Source organism: Lutra lutra, chromosome 17, assembly GCF_902655055.1.
Source record: "Lutra lutra chromosome 17, mLutLut1.2, whole genome shotgun sequence".
In the NCBI taxonomy this organism is placed as follows: Eukaryota; Metazoa; Chordata; class Mammalia; order Carnivora; family Mustelidae; genus Lutra; species Lutra lutra.
Window position 1 is genome coordinate 11,716,494 of NC_062294.1, and position 22,925 is coordinate 11,739,418.

The 22,925-nt window shown below is 60.4% G+C and overlaps 2 protein-coding genes and 1 pseudogene across 2 annotated transcripts; all 3 read right to left on the reverse strand.

Annotated features, from left to right (window-relative positions):
* Positions 1-286: 286 nt before the first annotated feature.
* On the reverse strand, positions 287-18,736 carry LOC125089503 (chymotrypsinogen B-like). Its single transcript, XM_047711732.1, has 7 exons — positions 18,413-18,736; positions 17,528-17,631; positions 17,359-17,438; positions 16,890-16,968; positions 16,300-16,480; positions 1,062-1,195; positions 287-594 (listed from the first exon to the last, which is right to left on the reverse strand). The coding sequence occupies exons 1-7, from the start codon at positions 18,549-18,551 to the stop codon at positions 433-435; spliced, it is 879 nt and encodes a 292-aa protein (XP_047567688.1). The 5' UTR covers positions 18,552-18,736; the 3' UTR covers positions 287-432.
* On the reverse strand, positions 4,554-7,787 carry LOC125089508 (chymotrypsinogen 2-like; annotated as a pseudogene).
* A 185-nt stretch (positions 18,737-18,921) lies between the features above and the next one.
* On the reverse strand, positions 18,922-22,171 carry LOC125089504 (chymotrypsinogen 2-like). The gene is given in 8 exon segments (XM_047711733.1): positions 18,922-19,112; positions 19,115-19,151; positions 19,733-19,866; positions 19,944-20,124; positions 20,432-20,510; positions 20,854-20,933; positions 21,051-21,154; positions 22,080-22,171. Coding segments are annotated over 8 exon segments (789 nt in total). The 5' UTR covers positions 22,132-22,171; the 3' UTR covers positions 18,922-18,990.
* Positions 22,172-22,925: the final 754 nt, after the last annotated feature.

The following is a 22,925-nucleotide window of genomic DNA, read 5'->3' on the forward strand; positions in this document are numbered from 1 at the left end:
TCCACTGGGGCCTACGCTCCAAGGCAGAGAACCTGTGGAGGACACCACAGAAACTTGTTTTCACAGACCTCACCCAGAGCTTTGCTCTTAGAAGCTCATAATTTCACCCAGGGACTTATTCCAGAGCGTCTTACTTGAATTACACACAGACTTGGCCTCTAAGTTGGGACTTGGGGATCCACAGGGCCCTTGCCCTGGGTTTCAGGAACTGCTGCTCCTAGCCCTGACTGTCCTGCACGTGACCTTGGGCCCCGATCTCCTACCCCTAAGAAGAAGGGCAGGATCTGTCAACCCTCCATAGCGGGGACCCCAGTGAAGGCAGCCATCCTCCCACCCCTCAGCACCCTGGCGATGACACAGACAGAAAAAGGCATGTGGTTGCTTTCAGGCTTTTATTTGGGTTTTGCAGGAGTTGGGGGGTGGGGCAGGGGTTCAGTTGGCCTCCAGAACCTCACGAACCCAGGGAATGAACTTGGTGACGCGGGTGTACACCCCTGGTGAGAATGGGTTGCACCAGCTACTGCCCCAGGACACGATGCCCACCAGGGTCCAAACTCCGTCGTTCTGGCAGACCAGGGGGCCCCCAGAGTCGCCCTGCAGGAGGACAAAGGACTAGTTTCCAAGCCCAAAGTGGGGTGCCAAGGCCCCAGTGTGCCCTGACCTGCCCCAGCCCAGGTTCTGTGCAGAGAAATGACACGCCTGGGCACGGTGACTGAGCAGGAGACCCTTCAATGTGGGCCCCACTGCAGCCCCAGCTCCGTCACCAACTCCCGGAGGGCCTGGGGCAGGTGGCCAACCCTCTGACCCGGCCAGTGCCTGTGCAACGGGCTACAAACTCCTGGCTCCCGGGGGCTGGCGTGAGGGGACTGAGGCATGCCCAGGCCAGAGAGAGCCCTCGGGCAGAGGCCCCTGCTCCTGCGGGTCCAGGTCTGGGCTGGGGTTTGGGCAGCTGGCCTGATTGAGGGGGCCAAGACACGGACAGAGAGGACCTGCCCTCTGGGCTGAGCGGGGGTGGCATGAGGTCCAAGGGGGAGCACCAGGGTGGCAGAGCCAGGCCATACCGAGCAGGAGGACACGCCGCTAGCGCCCGCGCAAACCATCACGTCCGTGATCTTGCTGCCCCAGAACTTCATGCAGTCGGCGTTGGACAGGAGGGGCAGGGCCGCCTGCTGCAGCTTGTTGGGGATCTTGTAGGCTGGAGGGACACAGCAGGCCCGGAGGGGTCAGGGCCCTCCCCCGCCCCGACCCCCTGGACAGTGCCACACACAGACACTGGCCTCAAGTCAGGAGAGAAGTCGGGCCGGGAGGTGGGGCATGGCAGTGAGGGGGGCCACACTTGCCGGTGCTTCCATGCTTCTCCACAAGCTGGTCTTCAAGGACAGAGTGCTTAAGCTGATCTTTTTTTTTTTTTAAGTATTTTATTTATTTATTTGACAGAGAAAGCAGAAGCAGGGGGAATGGCAGGCAGAGGGAGAGGAAGAAGCAGGCTTCCTGCTGAGCAGGGAACCACATTCAGGACTCGATCCCAGGACCCTGGAATCATGACCTGAGTCAAAGGCAGACTCTTAATCGAATGAGCCACCCAGGCGTCCCCACCCTCCAACTTTTTAAGAGCTCATCTATTTATTTGAGAGACAGAGAGCAAAGCAGGGGGAGCAGCAGGCAGAGGGAGAGGGACAAGCAGACCCTCTGCTGAGCAGGGAGCCCCACAGGAGACTGGTTTCCAACTGACCCCAGCCAGAGGCAGTCGCCCAACCGACTGAGCCACCCAGGCGCCCCTAAGGTCCCTCTATGCATGTTTCGTAGATTTTTCATTAAGAGAATTTTCAATAAAGGAAAGAAAGATTTATGGTTTGCGATTTACATGCTTGGGATTTAGACCAAAATCAGAATGAGGCTCCCTTCCGAAAAGGCCCTGCAAGGCCACTCACAGTTGTACTGGGACTTGCCCCAGCCCGTGTGGCACAGATGGAGCCCGGGGGGAAGCTGGCGTTGGCGCCAGGCAGGCACACGGGGGACACGGCGCTGGAGAGCAGGACGGGCGTGGCCAGCTTCAGCAGGGCGATGTCATTGGTGTCCATAATCCTGTCCCACAGCGGGTATTCAAAAACCTGGGGAGACGTGGTGGGGCCTGGGCAGAGCTCAGACGGAGGACTTGGGGGTTGCCGTGGGGAGGTGGGGACAGAGGTCTGGAGACGCAGAGGGCTTCGCGCCAGGCGGGCAGTCGTTGAGAAAGGAGCACAGATGGAGCTGTACAGACAGAATCTCTGGAAACTGGCATTTGACACATTGGTGGTATTTAGTTTTTGTACTTTTGTGCTTTTCTACAATGAGCAAAATTTCATCTTACCATCAGAAGCAGCACTCCGTATTTGTAAAGGAGCTTTCTCCTTGGGAGAGAAGGCTCTGGACTGAGAAGTGCAGGGGTGAGGCATCCGTGCCCGCACACCCTGCCCACCTTGCCCCTCCCTCGACCTGGGCCCCCAGGGGCAGCCTCCCCACCCACCCACCCTCGAGGTACCTTTGCGATCCTCACACCTGGACAGCCTCGCCATCGAGCCGAGATCTGACACGCCGGCCACCACACGGTGGCTCTTCCTGGGGGGAGAGGAGGTGGCAGAGGGGGCTCGGGGTGCCGGAGGGGTGCCCGGGGACGACGCCCATTGCGGGAAGCCCCGGCTGAACCTCTCCCTCCCACGAGGACGTGGGGGCCTGTCTCCCCAGCTGTACAACCGAAGGCACTGGACTAGAGCGGCTCTCCCGGACCAAGCGGGGGTCCGAGGCGGGCAGGGGCCACAAGGGTTGGGATTTTCTCCTGCAGGTGATGGCTCTGCCTGTGGCTAGGAGGTAGGAACAGCGTCTTCCCCACCTGCCCTTGGCCTCAGACCCTTCCCGTTCAGGGCGCGGTGCCTGGGAGGGGGCCTGGGGAGGGAGTGAGGGCTGTTCCCTGACACCCAGGGGGCCCCTGCTGCCCGAGCCCGGGCCTCACCTGACCCTGCAGTGGCAGCGGTGAGCACCCAGTCCTGGCTGATGAGGGAGCCCCCGCAGAAGTGTAAGCCCGAGCCGGTCTGGGGAGAGGGGAGCGGGACAGTCAGCCTCGCTGCTCCTGCCTGACCCCTCCCAGTCCAACCCGCCCCCTCCTCAGCTTCCCCCTCACCTGCAGGGACACCTGCCAGGGCCAGGAGCTGGGCACAGCGTCCTCCCCATTGACGATCCGGGACAGGCCACTCAGCTCAGGGTGGATGGCAGGGACCCCGCAGCCTGGGGGCCAGGGCCAGGGTAGCTGGTCAATGGACGGGGGCCGAGGCGGAAGAACTGGACTTCTGGCCTCTGTAGCCACCCAGCACCCAGCCCCTGCTGCCCCAGCCGGCGGCTGCCCTGGTGCCCTTGTGGAGGGTCCTGGAGGCTGGGGACACCGGAAGTGGGGCCCGGAGCTAGAAGCCTGGGTCTGGAGAACTTCTACATAGCCAGCTCCCCAACCCACTGTGTGCCCCAGAGGAGCCTCCATCCTCCAAACCCAGGGTCCTGGGTCGTCCTCGGGTTGGGACATCCTGCTTGAGTCCCCGGTGCTCTCGTGGCCCCCGAGTCTGCGGTAGCAGCGGAGTGTTATTCCCACCGGAACAGCACAAGCCCAGGAGGCTGCCGGAGTCAGGAGAACGGAAGGGGCAGGGCCAAAGGGACGGGCCCTGGGAGACCTTCCGGAGGCCGAACTCCAGTGGCTCGGGGACGGATGTGGATGCTGGAGGAGCCTGGATGACCCCCGATTCTGAGCCACCCGAGGAGGCCAAGATGAGGCAGGTCCAGCATGACCCGTGGAGTCTGGGGGGCCCGAGGGACCTCTAGGCAGAGCAGGAGTGGGGAGCCCAGGAGAGGCACCCAGAGGCTGAGAGGGGAGCCCGCGGGGCCGTTGGGGGGTCAGGTGGGGCAGGTGAGGAGAGGTGCTATGACTTGGCCCTGCAGGTCCCAGCTTCTGGGGGTGTCGGTGTTGGGGGTGGGAGAGGCCTGGTGTGGGGCTGCCTCGCCCCTTGAACTTTGCGCTTACCCGAGCTGCCGCCAAAGAGGAGAAAGCCAAGGACAGCCCAGAGAAAGGTCATGGCGTGTGACTCAGGAGGTGGAATGGGGTCTGCTTGAAGGACCCTCATTATATTCCCCAGCCCACCAATCGCAGCCTGCCTCGCCATCCCCTTCCTTATCGTGAGTCCCTGGGCTGAGGAGCACCTGGTTCCTGGCAGGCCTGGGCAGCTGCTCCTGGGAAGGCTCCTGGGAACCACAGGTGTGTGCAGGGCCGGCAGCTGGCCCATCCCCAGCTTGCCCACTCCCCGGGGTGGGGGCCCTGAGCACCCTGAGCGTGGCTTGGAGGGCCAGCCCCTGCTGCTTCCCGGGGTGGAAGCGTGGAGCCAGGAGTGGGGGCCGTGGTCACATGTCATCTCTTGGGAGCAAGCCAAAGGCAGGACCTCCAGGTACCCCTCCCGCCTTTGTTCCCAGTGGAGACCCAAGTTCACGAGCAGAATGATGTCTCAGGGGCCCCAACACAGGAGAGCACATGATCAATGTGTGTTTTATTGATTTATTGAGGCTTTGTGGGAGCAGGTCAGCAGGGATGGCAGGGTGAGGCCGGAGACTCAGTTGGCTTCCAGAATCTGCCGTACCCAGGGCATGAGCTCGGTGACGCGGGCGTACACGCCAGGAGTGGAGGTGGAACAGGTGCCGCTGCCCCAGGACACGATGCCCACCAGGGTCCAGGCTCCGTCCTTCTGGCAGACCAGGGGACCCCCAGAGTCGCCCTACAGGGAGAGAGACGGGGGGCTTGGATCTGGCAGCCCGGGCGGCCTGGCCCAGGGGCCCCTGGACGTCGTTCCAGAGCCCGGACCAGGGCCTGGCAGCCCGTGGACACACGGCACATGCCTATTGGAGGGATTATGAGGGATTATGAGGGATTACAAAAGAAGCTCCAGCAGCTCCTTGCGTGGTTTGTGCCCCTGAAAGCCTGGGCCGTCGCCTGGGACCCTGTGATAGACCCTCATAAAGCTGGTGTGATTGACAGGGAGGAAGCACGGGTGCTGCGGGTGGGCCATGAGCCATGGGCCATGGAGCCCGACCCCGTCTGGGGGACCTCTGGGCGCCATGGTCCACTACCCAGGCTGTACCCGGCAGCTGCTCCCGGGCGCGGGGCGTTCGGCCAGGAGAACTGAGCGGCTTTACGACAGCTCCAGCGGGAATTCCAGGGAGAGAGTGTCGGGCCGTCTAAAGAGGCCTGCGTTGTGGCTTCTACCTCCTCTCTCGGGCCAAGCCCCTGACCTGGGCCTTTTTGCTGGCACCCACGCCGGCTGGGGAGGGAAGGGCGCAGGGAGAGTTGAAGACCGTACCATGCAGGAGGACACGGCCACTGGCCCCGGCGCAGGACCATGAGGTTGGTGATCTTGTTGCCCCAGAACTTCTTGCACTCGGTGTTGGACAGGAGGGGCAAGGGTCGCCTGCTGAAGCCTGTCAGGGGTGTTGGCATCTGGAAGGATAGGGGTGGCGGTCAGTGACCGCAGCCCGGCCCCCCGTCTCCACCCACCCAGCTGGAGGGCGCTCACTGGTGTTTTGGGTCAGGCCCCAGCCAGTGGTGGCGCACAGGGTCCCCGCAGGGAAGTCGTCGCTCTCATTGGGCAGGCACACGGGGGACACGGTCTGGGAGAAGCGGGCGGAGCGTGGCCAACTTCAGCAGGGTGATGTCGTTGTTAACTGTGAACATGTTGAACTTGGGGTTCTTGAAGACCTGCGGGGGCAGGGGCGGGTGGCTGTGGTTGGGGTCCGGGAAGAGGCTGACACGGGCCGAACCAGGGGGCTGGGCCACCCCGGATCACCCAGTGCTTCTGTCTTCAACATGCAACCCTTCTGCGGCCCCAGGAGCCTGGGGCCAGGCCCAGGACACCCTGCCTTTCTGCTTTGCCCTGTCACAACGGGATCCCGCGGAGGTTGGGAGGCAGCTGGGGGTGTTCAGGAGCATTAGCCTGGGCACCCACACCCCAGGGCCTGCCCCCCGCTCCACCCCAGGGTCACACCTGGACTCCAGGCCACCATACCTTGGCAATCTTCAGCACTTGGATGTCCTCAGCATCGGAGCCCTGGTCAAACTCCCCAGCCACGACCCGGTGGGAGGTTCTGGAGAGGGCCCGAGAGAGAAGGGGGGACCTGCTGTGAGGCAGGGGGCACACACAGCAGGTGCAGGCTGCGTGTGTTAGCGTGTGTACCTGCGTGCCTGTGCTCCTAGTTGTTGATCCAGAGATAGGACCTCAAAATATTAGTAACTGTCCCCGGAACACCTGCGCCTACAGGTGTACAGCGGGTGTTTCCTTCCCGAGGACCCTTGGGAGACTGGCACGAGTCGGGTTTTCTACATGTTCCCAAACAAGGAAACTGAGGCACAAGGAGTTAAAGGTCCAGCCCTCAGGGGGCTGAGAGTCTGCCCCCGACTTAGGGGTTTCCTGGGGACCCAGGGTCCTCACCTGACCCCGCAGTGGGCGGCAGTGACCACCCAGTCCTCGCTGATGAGGGAGCCCCCGCAGAAGTGGAAGCCAGTGCTGTCCTGGAGGAAGACGGGGAGGGGTCTGTGTTGGCTGGACACCAGCAGCCCCCCGGGCTGACCCCAGGTGGGCCAGTACCCCATGTGGTCCCCCACTCAGGGGTAGAACTCCCCCCTTACCTGCAGGGACAACCTGCCAGGGCCAGGAGCCCGGGACAAAGCGTCCTCCCCATTGACGATCCGGGACAGGCCACTCAGCACGGGGTGGATGGCAGGAACCCCGCAGCCTGGGGGTGGGAGCATGGGGTAAGGGATGGGGGCCCGGGCTCCCCACTCTCCCAGAAACCCCCAGGGACAACTCAGTCTGATGGTGTGCTTCAGCCCAGACAAGCCCAGCAGGTTGGCTGCAAGGGGGTGGCCGGGCCCAAGCACGGGCTGGAGGCAGGGGTCTGGGGGTGTGGGCCCAGCCCCACCACTGGCTAGCCTTACTGTTCTGAGCATCGTTCCATCTGCAGAGAGGGGATCGTACAGCTGCTACCCTCACAGAGCTGGGATACGGATGCAGGAAGACGGGGTGCCTGGGTTGGACATCCGACTCTGGATTTCAGCTCAGGTCTTGATCTCGGGGTCCTGAGGTCTGGCCCCCTGTCTGGCTCTATGCTCAGAGTAGTCTGCCTCACTCTGTCTCTCTCTCCCTCTGCCCCTCCCCTCACTCAAATTCTCTCTCAAATAAATAAATAAATCCTTAAAAAAAAGAAAGGAAGGAAGGAAGGAAGGAAGAATGCTGCAAGAAGACTCAGCAGGCAAAGCAGGAACTTGCTCTGTTCCTGGCACAGATTAAGGGCTCCATGAACGCAAGCTTCAAAGTGCTGGGTTCGAGGGTCCCGAAGGGCTGGTGAAGGCCAAGCCTCACTTGCCCGCCTGCTCGTCCTCTGAGCCTGACTGGGAGCCACTAGCTGTTCAGAAGAATTTTCACTCCCTCTGGACTTGGCCTCCCTGTCCTCCTGGTGGCCTTGCCCTGGCTTGACTGGTCCCATCCTGGTCCCATTGTGGCAGTGGGGCTGGTGAGGCTCAGAGGGGGAGAGAGACCCGCTCAGGCTCACAGCACCGCGTGCAGCTGAACAGGGAGCAGGGACCCCGTTGCCCCTTCTGGCCCCAGCGGGGTAGGGGGGCAGAGACCTCCCTCCCGGCCTCTGCTTGCCCCGAACTCACCGAAGGCTGTGCTCAGGAGGGCGCAGCAGGAGAGAAGCCAGAGGAAGGCCATGGTGCTGTGGTCAGAGAGCTGTAGGGTGCCTGCCTGCGGAGCTCCCCGTTATATCCCCGTGCACCAAGCTGTTATCTGCAAACCTTGAGGTGGCAGTCCCTTTCCTGGGCATGTGCCCGCGGAGGTAGAATGTGCCAGAGCAGGGCTGGCATCGGGGTGTGTGATGGCAGCAGCTGTGGCCCAGGGTCCTGCTTGGGTCTGGGTCAAGGGCAAAGGTGGTTCCAAACAAGGTAGCCACGGAGAAGAGCTCAGAGAACTTGGGCTTCCTCTTCCAGGAAGGGACTTTGGGACAGCAGCCAGGCCTGGGCATGGTTGGAGCCCCAGCCTACTCTCTCATGGGCTGGAGAACCTTGGACAAGTAACTGAGTTGGTGTGTTAGTGTGTTAGTTATTCTAAAGCCCTGGGCAGTGTGGTCAAGGAGGGAGGAGGAGTGGGGACCAAGGCGCAGCCGGCCAGGGCTGAGAATGTTCCTTTGGCCTTGGGGATGGTCAAGAAGGCTCTGTGAGGGTCTGTTCAGCATCTGGGGTGGTCACTTGGGCTATGTGCAGCGTGGCTCAGGGGGGCAAGCCACCCACTGCCTGTGCACACCAGGCCGTGTCTCTTTACCCAGATGCCACGGACCCCTGGAATGGAGCATGGCGCCTCCTGGGGTTATGCTCTCAGTGAGAACTGGTGGAGACTGGGTCAGGCAGGAGGAAATGGGAGTTGGGCGGGGCAGGCAAGGAGGACTGCTTCTGGTTTGGGTGACAGGTGGACAGTGGGGCCCTTGCTCAGCACTTAAGAATCCAGGGAAGGAGAAATTTGAGGGTGAGGGTGCGAGCGGGAGGTACAGCGTGAGTCCCGCAAAACACGCAAGGAAAATGGTAACTCGTGGCTGCTTTTCATTTCCGTCGCACTGACGGTAGCGTGCTCCGCAGTACAGGGCTCCGCACAGAACAGCTGTGCAGACTTGGGCAGGTTATGTGACCTCTCTGGTTTTGTTTCTAAGTAGTAAAATGGGGATGCTTGTCGGCATTATGAAAGGACTGCGCTAGGACCCGGCCTAACGCACAATCCATGTCGGTTGGTCCTCTGTACTCCTTCTTGAAATTCCTATCGGTGCCCTTTCTGCATTCTAGAAGACTGTCTAATGACAGCGAGGGGTGGCCACACTGTATCAGGTGGGAAAGCAGGGCACAAAACAGGAGGCGGAGGGTGGCCCCCTCTGTGAGACCCTGCTATCCGTGCAAGCCCGTTCATCCTTTCCAGCCTAGTTTACCAGGCCCAGAGCGGGCTGGGACAAAAGAAAAGAAACACAGATTTCTCCTGCTTTTAGGAAGCATGCATGGGGACAGGAGCGGGAGAATTTACTGAAAAGGCGGGGGGGGGGGGGGGAGTAAAATGTACATTCCCACCGGCTAAGGAGTTATCATGGTTAATACCAAGGCAGGAGGGCCTCACCCAGAGGGGACATCCTATAAGTTATAGGAGCAGGTGGAGTGCGCCTCGGGGACTGTGCCCAAGCCGAGGCAATGACAAGAGCGACTTGCCACGCTCTGGAGGCCGAGGGCACTCGTGAGTCTGGAAGGCAGGAGGCCGGGGGCGCGGGCTGGGGGACCGAGGCGGGGCCCTATTGAAGACGCGGTCGGGAGCCGCTGACCGCGATGCTGCAGCCTCTGGGTGCGTCGTTCCACCTGTCGGAAAGCGAGGTGGCCGCGGTCGGAGGGCCCGCAGGACCCAAGGTGGGAGGGGCGCCGCGGGTGGGGGTGGGGCCGCGGCCTCGGAGCGCCGGGACCCCGCCCAGCCCGCGCCCCTCGCGCACGGGCGGCGGAGGTGTGGGAAGGCGCGCAGCTGCAGGTGGCGGCGGGGAGGGCGGGCCGCACGTGCGCGCACTCCTGCGGGGGGCGGGGCCCGAGGCCCTCCAGCCTGCCGCGTCGCCACCCCAGAGCCCGAGGAAAGACCCCTTGGCCCGCGCCCTTCCGGTCCTTTCACGACGCGGGGCTCCTCCGCCCTCGCGCGTTGAGGCCTGGGACAAGCAGCCAAGTCGTCGGGGTCCCAGGCTGAGCCTCCGGGTGTCCGGACCCGGCTGTTCAGCCAACGAAGCTGACCGTATCGAGTATTTCCCTGGTTTCCATTTGTCGCTATTTCTAACTTCCCACCCTCGGGTTTGGAACCCTGCGTCCTGGGCTCCTGGAGCGCACCCGTCTCTACTCCTGCACACCCCAAGGGAGAAGGTATGGCCCTGGTTGCGGGTGGCGGGCCATCTCAGGAAGGCTAACCGCGCGGGTCACCTCGTTGCAAGGGCGCAGCAGCTGGTGTGTTTGGCGGGCGGTGCTGAAGAAATTCCTGGAAAAGGGGGGCGGGTGTCTCAGGATGACCGGCTCCGAGGGCGCCGTGGCAACAAACAGCATGGGAACGCTCTTTCCAGGGACGCCTGCGCTTTGCTGGGGACAGCAGGCCCTGAGCCAGTCCCTGCCAGGCTGCCTCCTAGAATCTGGCTTCTGGTGGGGGTTGTGCGGGGCGCGGTGGGGGGTGGTCCAGGTTCCGCGAGGCGCGGAGGGAGTGCGTCCTTCCACCGCTGACAGGTCTACGACTGGGGTATTGCTCGAGGCCGAAACTCAAATGTCAGTTTCCTTAGGTGAAGGGGTCCCTCTTCTTGAAGCCCTGCCTCTCAGGAGGTCAAATCCCAGACTCTTCTTTTTATTAAAAATAACGTATATTGAAGTATAATTTACATGTGATGCGATGCACAGGTCTTAAGTGAGCAGAGGGACAAACAGAGACACACACACACACCCACCCAGGCACACACACACCCACACACACACCATAGTGTAAGAAACACCACAACCAGGGTATAAGATGATGCCATCATTCCAGAAAGTTCCCTTATGCCTCTTTCCAGCTATCCCTCCTCTGAGGCAACCAGCAACCACCGTTCTGATTTCTTTCACCACGTATTAGTTTTGCCTGTTCTAGAAATTGATATACACGGAAGCGGACTATATGTTGTTGTCTTTGTATGTGGATTCTTTTCACTCAGCCGAATGGTTTTGTGATTCACTTGTGTTCTTGGCTGGAAATGCAGGCCACGTCCGTTGTACCCCACGGGGTTGGTGGGGGGACGCCTGGGGGAGGCCTGTCATGGGAGCTTGGCCTTTGTGAAAGGTGGTGAAGATCGCCCCAAGGGGAACGGGTGGGGAGGGGTCTTGCTATCCATAGCGAGGTGGTCTGTCCCCATCACTGGCCTCAGGCACAAAATCCAAGGCAGGCAGTGGCAGGGGAAAGCTTTGTCATAGAGAAAGGGTGGGGTGGTTGCTGCAGGCTGGGGGTGGGGAGTTGGGGGCATGGAGGGGGCAGAGCTCTGTGCTCTGTGGTCTGGTTCTCATCTGTTTGTATCTTCAGTGTCTCACCTTCCACTTAAGTTTAAGGGTGAAAGGTGTGGGTACAGGGAAATGGAAAGGACCAACTCGTGCCATGGGCAGGGGTAGGGGTGCGGATGGGTGGGGTAGGTTCTGGGGAGAACTGGCTCTCTCTCAGAAGGCGGCCGCCCCAGGTGGGCACAGAGCATTTGTGCAGATGGAGACTGGCTCCCTCGGACAGGGGCGGGGAGCACCTGTATTGGCAAGGGGGGCTTCATGGAGATTTGGGGGTTCAGAGTTCTCCAGCCTTGCTCTGTCTGCTTAAAGTAAGTACCCCACTCCTTCCCCACCAGCTCCTTACCTGGTGGGGTTGTGTGTCTGTCAGGCTCTGTAAGACTCCAAGCCCAAAGTCAGGCTCCAGGCTTGTCTGTGGTGGTGGTATGGTGTGAATCACGGGCCGTACAATTCACCCATTTCAAGTGGATGAAGCAAAGGTTTTGGGTTTATTGCATTAGTTTTTAAAAATTGTGTTAAAATATATATAACATGAAATGTCCCATTTTCACCATTAAAAAAAATTTTTTTTATTAACTTATAATGTATTATTTGCCCCAGGGGTACAGGTCTGTGATTCATCAGTCTTACACAATCCACAGCGCTCACCATAGCACATACCCTCCCCAATGTCCATCCATTTTCACCGTTTTTAAGTGTACAATTCAGTGGCAGTAATTACATTCCCAATTTGCACAACCATGTTCCCTATTCCCAAAACGTTCTCATCACTTCAAGTGTGTCCCCTGAAGGATAACGCCAATTTTCCTCTCCCCCAGCCCTGGTAACCTCAATTTAATGTACGTCTCTATGGATTTGTCCATTATGGATGTGTCTCGGAACTGGAATCGTGCACTAGGTGGGGGACCGGCTTGTGTCTTTGAGTCTAATGTTTTCAAGGTTGACCCGTGTTGTAGGATACAGCTGTACTCTGTTCTTTTTCGTGACTGAGTAATATTCCACTGTGTGCCTGTGCCCAGTTCATTTATCCATTTGTCCCCTGATGGACATTTGGGTTGTTTCCAGCTTTTGGCCTTTGTGAATATTGGCATACAAGTATCTGTTTGAATCCCTGCTCTCGTCTTTGGAGGGAATATATGTACCTAGGAGGGGAATTGCTAGGTCATAGGATGATTCAATGTTTAGCTCTTTGAGGAGCCATCATACCGTTTTCCACAGAGACTACCCGAATTTCCTATCCCCTCCAGCAGTGTGCAAGGATTCCAGTTTCTCCACATCCTTGCCAAAACCTCTTTTTTTCCCCTTTTAAAAAATCATCGCCATCATGGTCGGTGGGAAGCAGCATCTCAGTTTTTGTGTGTTTTCTTAATTTTCAAATTGTGGTAATTTGCCGTCTGGACCATGTTCAGCTCCATCAGTGGTGTTAAGTGCTTTCCCATCATAACCGCTGCGTCCAGAACTCTCTTCATCTTGCTACAGTGGAGCTCTGCATCTGTTAAACTGTAACCTTCCGTTGTCTCCCCCGCCAGCCCCAGGCAGCCGTCATTCTACTTGCTGTCCGATGACTTATAAATGGGATCGTACGGAGTCTGCCTTTTCGTGACTAGCTTCTTTCAGTGAGCCTGACACCCTACAGTTTTGTCCATGCTGTAGCCTGTGTTGGGATTTCCTTCCTTTTTTCTTTTTTAAAGATTTTATCTATTTATTTGACACAGAGAGAGAGATCCCAAGTAGGCAGAGAGGCAGGCAGAGCGAGAGAGGGAAGCAGGCTCCCCGCTGAGCAGAGAGCCCGATGCGGGGCTCGACCCCAGGACCCTGACACCATGACCTGAGCCGAAGGCAGAGGCTTACCCCGCTGAGCCACCCAGGCGCCCCGGGATTTCCTTCCTTTTTAAGGCCGAATGATGTTCCCTTCTCTACATAGAGCACCTTCTGTTTCTGTGTTCATCTGTGGTTAGACGTGTGTTACTCCCATGTCTTAGATACCGTAGATAATGTTGGTACAGACATGGGCGTACAGATACCTGCTTTGAATTCTTCTGGGTGTATGCGCCAAGGTGGAATTGCGAGATCATGGGGTAAATCTGTTCTTCTTTTTTTGAGGAACCGACAGTGTGCGAGGGATCCCATTTCTCCACATCCTTTCTCATTCTTCTTTCCTGGGGTTTTGTTTGTTCGTTTGCTTGTTTTGTTTGTTTTGGTTTTTTGGTTTCGGCTTCTAGTTGCCATCCTGTATGGAAATGAGCTGTATCTCACTGTGGTTTTGATGTCCGTCTCCCTCATGACTCGTGGTTGTCATCAGCTTCTTGTGTCCTCCTGCACGCTTGGTCCAACTCCGCAGGATTTGTGACCACTGCTGACCCTGGAGGGACTCGGTGCCACAGCCACCTGCCTCCGAGGGCCTGTTTCCACCTGTCCTTCGGCCTCTGCCTGTGCTAATTGGCGATGCCCCGGCCCCACCCCGTGGGCCAGCGGGGTCTCCTCTTCTCTGACAAAGAGGTTACCCCTGGACTTCTCCAGTCTGTGAGCAACGCCTTCCCAGAACGCCATGTTCATTGGGCCGGGGAGGCAAGCACTACATCAGTCACGGTCTTGCCGGAAAACGGGTGGCACCCTCAAAATTGGGTTATCTTTTAATTTGTTATTTTTTAGATTTTATTTGTTTATTTGACAGACAGAGATCACAAGGAGGCAGAGAGTGAGGTGGAGAGAGAGGGGGAAGCAGGCTCCTTGCTGAGCAGAGAGCCCGATGCGGGTCTCGATCCCAGCACCCTGGGATCATAACCTGAGCCGAGGGCAGAGGCTTTTATCGCACTGAGCCACCCAGGCGCCCCTCAAAATTGGGTTATTGAGTTGAATTTAAATGAAGGGAACTTTACAAAGGTGTGGGCAGGTTTTAGGAAAAACACACAAGGCTGGTGAGGTGCGCAGGGCTCTAGTCACAGGAGCTTCTCACGGAGCTTGAGGGGGGCAGGTTCCCCTGGGAGGTTGGGGGAGGGGGTGTCGCAGTCCCGAGTCAGGGTCCAGGATGGCGGCCCGCGGGCCAAGCGGCACACGCACTCGAGACCCCCGGGCGCCGCGGGGCGGGGCCGGTTTCGTCACAACCCTCTGGGCGGCAGCGGGACCCAGGGACACTAGTCAGAGCCTCCCCTCCCGGCTGAGAGCTGGGGCGAGCTGACCCTCTGCGGCAGCCCTCTGTGTGGAGGAGAAGGGAGAAGGGCTCAGGCAGGCAACGCGGAGGCCTCGCTGCTGCTGCTGCTGCTCAGCTCCAGGCCTGGTTTACTGTCAAAGTAGGAGACGTGGCAGCAGGTGGGAGTAGCCGTGACCTCGGGGCTCCGAGCCTCACCCACGCTCGCCTCTGCAAGTGGGGGAGCCGTCCCTGCCTTTCCAGAAGATTCCTCTTATACTCCACTGGGCCAGGAGTTTACTTTTGCAACAGACCCAAAGAGCCAGAGACTTCCAGCTCTTTCTGCTCTGGAAAAGTCCCTGAGGCAAGGAAAATACAGTCGGCTGGGCTACCTGCTTGGAATGAGCGAAGGAAAAAAGAAAAAAACCGCAGCAAATGTAAATGACCCTGCCGTGGACCCTAACTTTGGACTCCTCACACTCGCAGCCAAGGTGGACACTCGGCTGGGACCCCCCAGGGCGGGGGGCGCACACAGCGGGGGCGTCGAAAAGCTTCAGACCTGGTGGCTCTCAACTTTCCTGGAAATGTGGCTCCTCGGCTCTGCCCTAGAGACGGGGTCCCTCTGGAAGCCTGCCCCGCCCGTGGCCACTGTCCCCACAGGTCAGAGCCCCTGCTTACCCCCCGGGAAGCATTTGGAACAAACTCCATGCCGAGCCCACACAGACCTAAGACAAAGGCTCCTGGCGGCTGGATCAGGAGCAGTGACCCTGTGCCGCTCGCGCTGGCCGGCCTCTCCCGGGCTGACGCAGGCCTGGGGAGCTCAGTGCCCAGAAGCCTCGGGAGGAGACCCCTCTGGCCACCCCTAGCTTCCCCGACAAACCGGCTCAGGGCTGAAGCCCAGACCACCTTCCAGAACCACAGCGCTCTCCTTGCCCTGCCTGGACAATGGGACTCACCACGTCATATTTCTGTCGTTTCGGTGTGTGACTCTGTCACTAGGCTCGGGCCTCATGAGGACAGGGGCGCCGTGTGCCATGCGCACGGGAGCACCCAGCCCAGCGTCTACACCAGGATCTGCCGAGAGGTCACTGGGCCCCTACTTGTGGCAAACGTATCCCCATCCTATTACCCGCCCCTCCTTTTCTCAGTGTTCTGGGATCATCAACATCGTTTCTGTTGTTTCCCTGTGGGTCATTTAATGGCGTGGAACCAGTGCCCCATTTTACGGGACGTGGAGCTGTCTACAGTGACTAGTTCCTTACGCTGTGAGTTACCAAAGGAAGAGACCGAGTTGAGCCCAGGGCTAGGGGCACGATGGCCTGTCAGTTGTTTGCTCACCTAGAACCTGCTTGTGGCCTCCGTGAGGGCAATGTCCTCACCCCCACACACCCCCTCAGCAGCGCTCAGGAGCTACCTGGCCGGGCTGGTTTGAAGGGGACCCCCTCGATGACCTGGACCACCTGTACAACACTTCTAGATGACATAGCGCTGAAAATACTCCCCCCCCCAAGATTTAATTTAATTTATTTATTTATTTGACAGATAGAGATCACAAGTAGGCAGACAGGCAGGCAGAGAGAGAAGGGGAAGCAGGCTCCGCGATGAGCCGAGAGCCCGATGTGGTGCTCAATCGCCGCACCCTGGGATTATGACCTGAGCTTAAGGCAGACTCTTAATCGAATGAGCCACCCGGGCGTCCGCACCCCCCACTTTTTAAGATCTTATCTATTTATTTGAGAGAGAGAGTGAGTGAGTGAAGCAGGGGGAGCAGCAGGCAGAGGGAGAGGGACAAGCAGACCCTCTGCTGAGCAGGGAGCCCCACAGGAGACTGGTTTCCAACTGACCCCAGCCAGAGGCAGTCGCCCAACCGACTGAGCCACCCAGGCGCCCCTAAGGTCACCTCTATGCATGTTTCGTAGATTTTTCATTAAGAGAATTTTCAATAAAGGAAAGAAAGATTTATGGTTTGCGATTTACATGCTTGGGATTTAGACCAAAATCAGAATGAGGCTCCCTTCCGAAAAGGCCCTGCAAGGCCACTCACAGTTGTACTGGGACTTGCCCCAGCCCGTGGTGGCACAGATGGAGCCCGGGGGGAAGCTGGCGTTGGCGCCAGGCAGGCACACGGGGGACACGGCGCTGGAGAGCAGGACGGGCGTGGCCAGCTTCAGCAGGGCGATGTCATTGGTGTCCATAATCCTGTCCCACAGCGGGTGTTCAAAAACCTGGGGAGACGTGGTGGGGCCTGGGCAGAGCTCAGACGGAGGACTTGGGGGTTGCCGTGGGGAGGTGGGGACAGAGGTCTGGAGACGCAGAGGGCTCCGCGCCAGGCGGGCAGTCGTTGAGAAAGGAGCACAGATGGAGCTGTACAGACAGAATCTCTGGAAACTGGCATTGACACATTGGTGGTATTTAGTTTTTGTACTTTTGTGCTTTTCTACAATGAGCAAAATTTCATCTTACCATCAGAAGCAGCATTCCGTATTTGTAAAGGAGCTTTCTCCTTGGGAGAGAAGGCTCTGGACTGAGAAGTGCAGGGGTGAGGCATCCGTGCCCGCACACCCTGCCCACCTTGCCCCTCCCTCGACCTGGGCCCCCAGGGGCAGCCTCCCCACCCACCCACCCTCGAGGTACCTTTGCGATCCTCAACACCTGGACAGCCTCGCCATCGGAGCCGAGATCTGACACGCCGGCCACCACACGGTGGCTCTTCCTGGGGGGAGAGGAGGTGGCAGAGGGGGCTCGGGGTGCCGGAGGGGTGCCCGGGGACGACGCCCATTGCGGGAAGCCCCGGCTGAACCTCTCCCTCCCACGAGGACGTGGGGGCCTGGCTCCCCAGCTGTACACCGAAGGCACTGGACTAGAGCGGCTCTCCCGGACCAAGCGGGGGTCCGAGGCGGCAGGGGCCACAAGGGTTGGGATTTTCTCCTGCAGGTGATGGCTCTGCCTGTGGCTAGGAGGTAGGAACAGCGTCTTCCCCACCTGCCCTTGGCCTCAGACCCTTCCCGTTTCAGGGCGCGGTGCCTGGGAGGGGGCCTGGGGAGGGAGTGAGGGCTGTTCCCTGACACCCAGGGGGCCCCTGCTGCCCGAGCCCGGGCCTCACCTGACCCTGCAGTGGGCAGCGGTGAGCACCCAGTCCTGGCTGATGAGGGAGCCCCCGCAGAAGTGTAAGCCCGAGCCGGTCTGGGGAGAGGGGAGCGGGACAGTCAGCCTCGCTGCTCCTGCCTGACCCCTCCCAGTCCAACCCGCCCCCTCCTCAGCTTCCCCCTCACCTGCAGGGACACCTGCCAGGGCCAGGAGCTGGGCACAGCGTCCTCCCCATTGACGATCCGGGACAGGCCACTCAGCTCAGGGTGGATGGCAGGGACCCCGCAGCCTGGGGGCCAGGGCCAGGGTAGCTGGTCAATGGACGGGGGCCGAGGCGGAAGAACTGGACTTCTGGCCTCTGTAGCCACCCAGCACCCAGCCCCTGCTGCCCCAGCCGGCGGCTGCCCTGGTGCCCTTGTGGAGGGTCCTGGAGGCTGGGGACATCCGGAAGTGGGGCCCGGAGCTAGAAGCCTGGGTCTGGAGACTTCTACATAGCCAGCTCCCCAACCCACTGTGTGCCCCAAGAGGAGCCTCCATCCTCCAAACCCAGGGTCCTGGGTCGTCCTCGGGTTGGGACATCCTGCTTGAGTCCCCGGTGCTCTCGTGGCCCCCGAGTCTGCGGTAGCAGCGGAGTGTTATTCCCACCGGAACAGCACAAGCCCAGGAGGCTGCCGGAGTCAGGAGAACGGAAGGGGCAGGGCCAAAGGGACGGGCCTGGGAGACCTTCCGGAGGCCGAACTCCAGTGGCTCGGGGACGGATGTGGATGCTGGAGGAGCCTGGATGACCCCCGATTCTGAGCCACCCGAGGAGGCCAAGATGAGGCAGGTCCAGCATGACCCGTGGAGTCTGGGGGGCCCGAGGGACCTCTAGGCAGAGCAGGAGTGGGGAGCCCAGGAGAGGCACCCAGAGGCTGAGAGGGGAGCCCGCGGGGCCGTTGGGGGGTCAGGTGGGGCAGGTGAGGAGAGGTGCTATGACTTGGCCCTGCAGGTCCCAGCTTCTGGGGGTGTCGGGGGTGGGGGTGGGAGAGGCCTGGTGTGGGGCTGCCTCGCCCCTTGAACTTTGCGCTTACCCGAGCTGCCGCCAAAGAGGAGAAAGCCAAGGACAGCCCAGAGAAAGGTCATGGCGTGTGACTCAGGAGGTGGAATGGGGTCTGCTTGAAGGACCCTCATTATATTCCCCAGCCCACCAATCGCAGCCTGCCTCGCCATCCCCTTCCTTATCGTGAGTCCCTGGGCTGAGGAGCACCTGGTTCCTGGGCAGGCCTGGGCAGCTGCTCCTGGGAAGGCTCCTGGGAACCACAGGTGTGTGCAGCCGGCAGCTGGCCCATCCCCCAGCTGCCCACTCCCCGGGGTGGGGCCCTGAGCACCCTGAGCGTGGCTTGGAGGGCCAGGCCCCTGCTGCTTCCCGGGGTGGAAGCGTGGAGCCAGGAGTGGGGGCCGTGGTCACATGTCATCTCTTGGGAGCAAGGCCAAAGGCAGGACCTCCAGGTACCTCCCGCCTTTGGTCCCAGTGGAGACCCAAGTTCACGAGCAGAATGAGGTCTCAGGGGCCCCAACACAGGAGAGCACATGATCAATGTGTGTTTTATTGATTTATTGAGGCTTTGTGGGAGCAGGTCAGCAGGGATGGCAGGGTGAGGCCGGAGACTCAGTTGGCTTCCAGAATCTGCCGTACCCAGGGCATGAGCTCGGTGACGCGGGCGTACACGCCAGGAGTGGAGGTGGAACAGGTGCCGCTGCCCCAGGACACGATGCCCACCAGGGTCCAGCTCCGTCCTTCTGGCAGACCAGGGGACCCCCAGAGTCGCCCTACAGGGAGAGAGACGGGGGGCTTGGATCTGGCAGCCCGGGCGGCCTGGCCCAGGGGCCCCTGGACGTCGTTCCAGAGCCCGGACCAGGGCCTGGCAGCCCGTGGACACACGCCACATGCCTATTGGAGGGATTATGAGGGATTATGAGGGATTACAAAAGAAGCTCCAGCAGCTCCTTGCGTGGTTTGTGCCCCTGAAAGGCTGGGCCGTCGCCTGGGACCCTGTGATAGACGCCTCATAAAGCTGGTGTGATTGACAGGGAGGAAGCACGGGTGCTGCGGGTGGGCCATGGAGCCATGGGCCATGGAGCCCGACCCCGTCTGGGGACCTCTGGGCGCCATGGTCCACTACCCAGGCTGTACCCGGCACTGCTCCCGGGCGCGGGGGCGTTCGGCCAGGAGAACTGAGCGTCTTTACGACAGCTCCAGCGGGAATTCCAGGGAGAGAGTGTCGGGCCGTCTAAAGAGGCCTGCGTGTGGCTTCTACCTCCTCTCTCGGGCCAAGCCCCTGACCTGGGCTTTTGCTGGCACCCACGCCGGGCTGGGAGGGAAGGGGCGCAGGGAGAGTTGAAGACCGTACCATGCAGGAGGACACGCCACTGGCCCCGGCGCAGACCATGAGGTTGGTGATCTTGTTGCCCCAGAACTTCTTGCACTCGGTGTTGGACAGGAGGGGCAGGGTCGCCTGCTGAAGCCTGTCAGGGGTGTTGGCATCTGGAAGGATAGGGGTGGCGGTCAGTGACCGCAGCCCGGCCCCCCGTCTCCCACCCACCCAGCTGGAGGGCGCTCACTGGTGTGTTTGGTCAGGCCCCAGCCAGTGGTGGCGCACAGGGTCCCCGCAGGGAAGTCGTCGCTCTCATTGGGCAGGCACACGGGGGACACGGTCTGGGAGAAGCGGGCGGGCGTGGCCAACTTCAGCAGGGTGATGTCGTTGTTAACTGTGAACATGTTGAACTTGGGGTTCTTGAAGACCTGCGGGGGCAGGGGCGGGTGGCTGTGGTTGGGGTCCGGGAAGAGGCTGACACGGGGCCGAACCAGGGGGCTGGGCCACCCCGGATCACCCCAGTGCTTCTGTCTTCAACATGGCAACCCTTCTGCGGCCCCAGGAGCCTGGGGCCAGGCCCAGGACACCCTGCTTTCTGCTTTGCCCTGTCACAACGGGATCCCGCGGGGGTTGGGAGCAGCTGGGGGTGTTCAGGCATTAGCCTGGGCACCACACACCCCAGGGCCTGCCCCCCGCTCCACCCCAGGGTCACACCTGGACTCCAGGCCACCATACCTTGGCAATCTTCAGCACTTGGATGTCCTCAGCATCGGAGCCCTGGTCAAACTCCCCAGCCCAGACCCGGTGGGAGGTTCTGGAGCGGGCCCGAGAGAGAAGGGGGGACCTGCTGTGAGGCAGGGGGCACACACAGCAGGGTGCAGGCTGCGTGTGTTAGCGTGTGTACCTGCGTGCCTGTGCTCCTAGTTGTTGATCCAGAGATAGGACCTCAAAATATTAGTAACTGTCCCCGGAACACCTGCGCCTACAGGTGTACAGCGGGTGTTTCCTTCCGAGGACCCTGGGAGACTGGCACGAGTCGGGTTTTCTACATGTTCCCAAACAAGGAAACTGAGGCACAAGGAGTTAAAGGTCCAGCCCTCAGGGGGCTGAGAGTCTGCCCCCGACTTAGGGGTTTCCTGGGGACCCAGGGTCCTCACCTGACCCCGCAGTGGGCGGCAGTGACCACCCAGTCCTCGCTGATGAGGGAGCCCCCGCAGAAGTGGAAGCCAGTGCTGTCCTGGAGGAAGACGGGGAGGGGTCTGTGTTGGCTGGACACCAGCAGCCCCCCGGGCTGACCCCAGGTGGGCCAGTACCCCAGTGTGTCCCCCACTCAGGGGTAGAACTCCCCCCTTACCTGCAGGGACACCTGCCAGGGCCAGGAGCCCGGGACTGCGTCCTCCCCATTGACGATCCGGGACAGGCCACTCAGCACGGGGTGGATGGCAGGAACCCCGCAGCCTGGGGGTGGGAGCATGGGGTAAGGGATGGGGGCCCGGGCTCCCCACTCTCCCAGAAACCCCCAGGGACAACTCAGTCTGATGGTGTGCTTCAGCCCAGACAAGCCCAGCAGGTTGGCTGCAAGGGGGTGGCCGGGCCCAAGCACGGGCTGGAGGCAGGGGTCTGGGGGTGTGGGCCCAGCCCCACCACTGGCTAGCCTTACTGTTCTGAGCATCGTTCCATCTGCAGAGAGGGGATCGTACAGCTGCTACCCTCACAGAGCTGGGATACGGATGCAGGAAGACGGGGTGCCTGGGTTGGACATCCGACTCTGGATTTCAGCTCAGGTCTTGATCTCGGGGTCCTGAGGTCTGGCCCCCTGTCTGGCTCTATGCTCAGAGTAGTCTGCCTCACTCTGTCTCTCTCTCCCTCTGCCCCTCCCCTCACTCAAATTCTCTCTCAAATAAAGAAATAAATCCTTAAAAAAAGAAAGGAAGGAAGGAAGGAAGGAAGAATGCTGCAAGAAGACTCAGCAGGCAAAGCAGGAACTTGCTCTGTTCCTGGCACAGATTAAGGGCTCCATGAACGCAAGCTTCAAAGTGCTGGGTTCGAGGGTCCCGAAGGGCTGGTGAAGGCCAAGCCTCACTTGCCCGCCTGCTCGTCCTCTGAGCCTGACTGGGAGCCACTAGCTGTTCAGAAGAATTTTCACTCCCTCTGGACTTGGCCTCCCTGTCCTCCTGGTGGCCTTGCCCTGGCTTGACTGGTCCCATCCTGGTCCCATTGTGGCAGTGGGGCTGGTGAGGCTCAGAGGGGGAGAGAGACCCGCTCAGGCTCACAGCACCGCTGGCAGCTGAACAGGGAGCAGGGACCCCGTTGCCCCTTCTGGCCCCAGCGGGGGTAGGGGGGCAGAGACCTCCCTCCCGGCCTCTGCTTGCCCCGAACTCACCGAAGGCTGTGCTCAGGAGGGCGCAGCAGGAGAGAAGCCAGAGGAAGGCCATGGTGCTGTGGTCAGAGAGCTGTAGGGTGCCTGCCTGCGGAGCTCCCCGTTATATCCCCGTGCACCAAGCTGTTATCTGCAAACCTTGAGGTGGCAGTCCCTTTCCTGGGCATGTGCCCGCGGAGGTAGAATGTGCCAGAGCAGGGCTGGCATCGGGGTGTGTGATGGCAGCAGCTGTGGCCCAGGGTCCTGCTTGGGTCTGGGTCAAGGGCAAAGGGTGGTTCCAAACAAGGTAGCCACGGAGAAGAGCTCAGAGAACTTGGGCTTCCTCTTCCAGGAAGTGGACTTTGGGACAGCAGCCAGGCCTGGGCATGGTTGGAGCCCCAGCCTACTCTCTCATGGGCTGGAGAACCTTGGACAAGTAACTGAGTTGGTGTGTTAGTGTGTTAGTTATTCTAAAGCCCTGGGCAGTGTGGTCAAGGAGGGAGGAGGAGTGGGGACCAAGGCGCAGCCGGCCAGGGCTGAGAATGTTCCTTTGGCCTTGGGATGGTCAAGAAGGCTCTGTGAGGGTCTGTTCAGCATCTGGGGTGGTCACTTGGGCTATGTGCAGCGTGGCTCAGGGGGGCAAGCCACCCAATGCCTGTGCACACCAGGCCGTGTCTCTCATTACCCAGATGCCACGGACCCTGGAATGGAGCATGGCGCCTCCTGGGGTTATGCTCTCAGTGAGAACTGGTGGAGGACTGGGTCAGGCAGGAGGAAATGGGATTGGGCGGGGCAGGCAAGGAGGACTGCTTCTGGTTGGGTGACAGGTGGACAGTGGGGCCTTGCTCAGCACTTAAGAATCCAGGGAAG